Source organism: Anoplophora glabripennis, unplaced genomic scaffold, assembly GCF_000390285.2.
Source record: "Anoplophora glabripennis isolate ALB-LARVAE unplaced genomic scaffold, Agla_2.0 scaffold1934, whole genome shotgun sequence".
NCBI lineage: Eukaryota > Metazoa > Arthropoda > Insecta > Coleoptera > Cerambycidae > Anoplophora > Anoplophora glabripennis.
The window spans coordinates 21,133-25,441 of record NW_019418011.1 but is presented as its reverse complement, the minus strand read 5'-3'; the positions used below and the strand labels follow the sequence as shown (position 1 = coordinate 25,441).

Genomic DNA, 4,309 nt, shown 5'->3' with positions numbered 1-4,309 from the left:
GTCTTCACCCGTCTGTTAAGTACGGCCAACGTATGTATTTGTTCAACGCCACTGTTCTTTCTCCCTTCTCCCTCTCCTCATTCCATGGATTCATCTGTGATTCTATGCCTATGGGCTTTAAAATGCCTACAGATTATGTGGAATCCAAAGATTTCATACCTACTGACTGAAATCGTTGTGCCTACTGCCTACTATAAAAATTTAAAACGCTCGAGTTGTTGCTGCGTTTTGTTTTGACAGTGTGACAACTTGACAGTTAAACGACATAAAATGAAAAATGGCCACGTTTAATGTTGATGAAAATTATTTTCCAGATTCTGTTAAAAATAATGACAGAACAGAATGGGTTCCACTTACTTTAACATTAGTAGAATATCCAAAAGGTATGATGCCATAATGATAATTTTATTTATTAATTAATCTGACTATTTAGCTTGTTTTCTAAAGTCCATATACTATCAATGTTTATTATATTTAAAACACTTTTATTTTATAGGAGATATAATAGGAAAGTTTTTAGCCCTAATTAGTCTGGCTCCTTTTGGAATTGGATCTGGTTTCATAGCACTAATTCTTTTTAGACGCGATTTACATACAGTTGAGTAAATTTCAATGTGAATAAATGAATTTTGTTACATATATTATTTTTAGATTACTTTTTTCTTGGGAACATTATGCTCAGAGGCTCTTAATTATTGCTTGAAACATACTATTTGTGAGACAAGACCACTAAGACGTGAAAATATTTTTGTTGAGTATGGTATGCCATCTTCACATGCTCAATTTGTTTGGTTTTTTGCCACCTATATAATTTATTTTGTTTTTATAAAGTAAGTGATTTTGAGAAAATCTGTTTTTATACTGTTTTAATTCTTTTAAATTGTTTTAGATTACATCACATGAATAATAACACAATAATAGAAAATTTATCAAAATTTTTAATAATTTCCTCCTCATTATTAATGGCACTTTTAGTTAGCGTAAGTAGAATATATTTAGAGTACCATACTATTTGGCAAGTACTATGGGGAGCAATTGTGGGAATATTATTTGCAACGTTTTGGTTTGCCTTAACATACTTAGTGTTTACACCTTTGTTTCCACAAATTGTCTCTTGGTAAGTAAAATTTAATTTTAGTACTTGTAATAGTTATAATTGATAAAAATGAATTTGCCAATTTTTATACAATATATAGAGGTAAAGGCTAAAAATACAGGGTGTCTGGATTCTATGAGAAAAAAAATTCAGTGGCGATTCTACTTGTAAAATTATCACATAAATTGCTATCACATTTAACCTAACCTAAAAACCTCCATAACCTTACAGTTATTTTTAATTAATTTGCAATATTTTTTCAAGTTAAGCTTTTTTTTCAAATTTACCGTTGATGACCTACTTAAGAAAAAATATATCACCTAATTCTCTAATAATGTGTTTAAAAAACCTATCACTGATCTCTATTATTTTATATAGATACCTATTTATTTGTAGATGTTCAACTAAAAGTCTATTTGAGCCGAAAACCATAAGGTTGAATTTCCTATTCCAGGTTTGGCACATAATCAGTAGCTGTTCGGTGATTAATTGTTGGGAGTGTCATGCTACAGCATTGCTTTTTATACAGGGTGATTGGGAAGGAACCCCCAAAATTCCGAAGAGGTGTTCAGAGGGGAAAAGTTAACAGAAAAGCCTAACATATATATGGTCAAATATCAATGATTACTGCAGTGGTGACTCGTGACATTGAGAATAGGTGAAGCATATTAATTGATTGACTAAAAAGAAAAAAAAAGCACCGCAAGTGCTGGCAAAAATTTTGAAATATTCAAGGTCAAACGGTTTTAAATGAATCTGGAAATGTTTAGTTGCATTTGCAATATTACCGAAAAATTGACATTCGTGAGAAGGATTTTCATTTAGATTTTATAAAAAATAGAAATATTACTTTGGCTTGTGGACTTCTGTGAACATTAACGTTCACCGTACATGTATGTTCCAAAGAAGCTTTGTGGTTACGACAGCCTTGCGTGACGTTCCCAAAATTGTTAAATCCCTTCTAATTGCCCACGCCCGACTTTACACACACAATTAAACATGGCATACAGATAAGTTTTTTTAAATGAACACTTCCATACAACACACAACGACTTCATTCCGAAACTTTTGAATGTACACGTTGTCTTTTGACTTCCCCTTTTTTCCATATCAACAGAATAAGGCACAGGTCTCTCGCAATTTAAAAAATCCTTTTTGTCCTCGATTTTCCATCTGGAAAATGGCATTTCCAATAAAATACATACTGGATCATATATAGGAAACATTTCTACAATTATTATACAAAACAAATATTAACTAAGAACCGTTATAATCATGCACTGGGTGACGTGTATTATATAAACTGTTAAAGGGAGGCGATGGGCGATGGTGCTTCAATTTCTGCGTCAGTCCTTCCCCCACCCCGTAGTTTAATCCCAAATTGGCCGTCTCGTTGCCTTGACAACTGCCGTAAACAACGCTACGAAGAGAAGCAGAATGCAGACTGATTTTCATCTCCGTCACTTGCGTATACTATACGTTATATGGTATGTACGAGGTTGATGTTCGCGCTCAATGAAGGCAATGTTTTTTAGAATACGTTCACCGTGCAACTATTTATTTCTGCGTATTAAACAAACAAACACAATACATTTTCAATATAGAATTATATTTAAATTATAAAATTTATATAAAATTAAAAATAATTTTAAATTGCACAACCAAACGGAAATTTTAGGTGAAGCGGTGCGTCACCTGACGAGCCGCCACTGGGTTACTGAGATAGCAATAAAAACCTCTTTATTGCGAAATTTGTTATTTGATGTTTTATTTTGGGTAGGCCATGTATCTAAACAAAACTCACATTAGTGATTCGTAATTATCATATTTATTCTGACGATTGTAATTGTAATTTAAATGCTGCTTGTTTATAACTGTCACATTTATTTTTACATGTGACTTCATTTAGTAGGTATTCTACGCATGTAATTTCGCAATGCCTGCCACATTTAGTCATCGAGAATATGCTGATCTTGTTTTTATTTATGGATATTGCAATGGTAGTGCTAATCATGCAGTTGCTGAATATTAACGTCGCTTTTCCAACAGAACAGTACCAGGCAGAAATGTATTCCAGACAGTTTTCAACAATGCATGTGACATTGGAATGTTTCCCAGTGTGAGAATTACATGTGAGAGGCCTGTTGGTCCTTGTGTAGCAGTGGAAGAGGAAATTCTAAATACCTATGGTAGAGCGTAGCCGGGTGTAAGTACAAGACGCATTGCAATCCGTCTCCAAATGAGAAACCATTCGCAAAAATGGTTTAAAACCGTTCCGTATTAAGCGCGTTCAGTATCTGCAGGATAATGATTTGTGATTGCATTTTTGCAATTGGATAAAGGGAAACCGTACACTTTACAAATACATCATGTTCGCTGATGAGGCTCAGTTCACTCGTGATGGAGTAAGTAATTGTAACAATAAACATTGTTGGTCAGATGAAAATCTGCATGCTACGGTGGAAAGTAACTTTGAGCATCGATTCAGCGTTAAAGTGTGGTGTGGTATGTTTAATAATCAATTACTTGACCCAGTTGAGCTAGATAATCGTTTTACTGGAGCTAGATATTTAGAATTTTTAGACAATAATTTGACGGATCTACTAGACGATGTTCCGTTACCGAAATTGGCCATCAACGTCACCAGATTTAAATCCCCTTGATTACTGGCTTTGGGGATGGTTTAAATCATTAGTTTATTTAACAAAAGTGAATACAAGAGAGGCACTACTCAATCGGATTTTCAACTGTGCAGCACTCGTAAGGGAAAATCACCGTGCACTTCAACAAGCTACCCCTGCTATCCACACAAGAGCTGATGCATGCATCGAGGCGGATAATTAATTTTTTAATTTATAATACAGAATAAATACTTTTCTCTACTAATGCATTATAGACTAGGCCAAGGGTCGGCAACTGGCGGACCGCGGTCCAGGTCCGGACCGCGGAAGGTAAAATACTGGACCGCCAAAAATTTTTTTAAAGTATAAATTACTCAAATAAATTATTTAAAAAATGTTTTTTTACGTTTGAGTGCCATCCTCATCATTTTTTCTAGTATTTTACAATTATTGTGTGACTAATTTGAGCAGATTAACTTTGACTGCAAATTAAAATAAAAAAATTACTAAGAAATATGAATTTTTTTTCTGGACCTCGTTAAAAATTTTCAAAAGTATCCGGACCGCACCTAAAATTACTTGCCGACCCCTG

The 4,309-nt window shown here is 33.8% G+C and overlaps 1 protein-coding gene across 2 annotated transcripts in view; it reads left to right on the top strand.

The window, feature by feature from the left end:
• The first annotated feature begins 270 nt into the window (after positions 1-270).
• Positions 271-4,309, top strand: part of LOC108916019 (dolichyldiphosphatase 1-like) — a 13,000-nt gene continuing 8,961 nt past the window's right edge. Inside the window, exons 1-5 of one of the 2 annotated variants that reach the window (XM_018722207.1) lie at positions 271-383; positions 497-597; positions 652-830; positions 890-1,117; positions 1,493-1,519. In XM_018722207.1, coding sequence (XP_018577723.1) covers positions 278-383; positions 497-597; positions 652-830; positions 890-1,117; position 1,493 — 615 coding nt within the window. In that variant the 5' untranslated portion in view covers positions 271-277 and the 3' untranslated portion in view covers positions 1,494-1,519. Of the gene's footprint in view, positions 384-496; positions 598-651; positions 831-889; positions 1,118-1,492; positions 1,520-4,309 lie in introns of those variants that run through there. The other variant, XM_018722204.1, reaches the window with a different exon arrangement.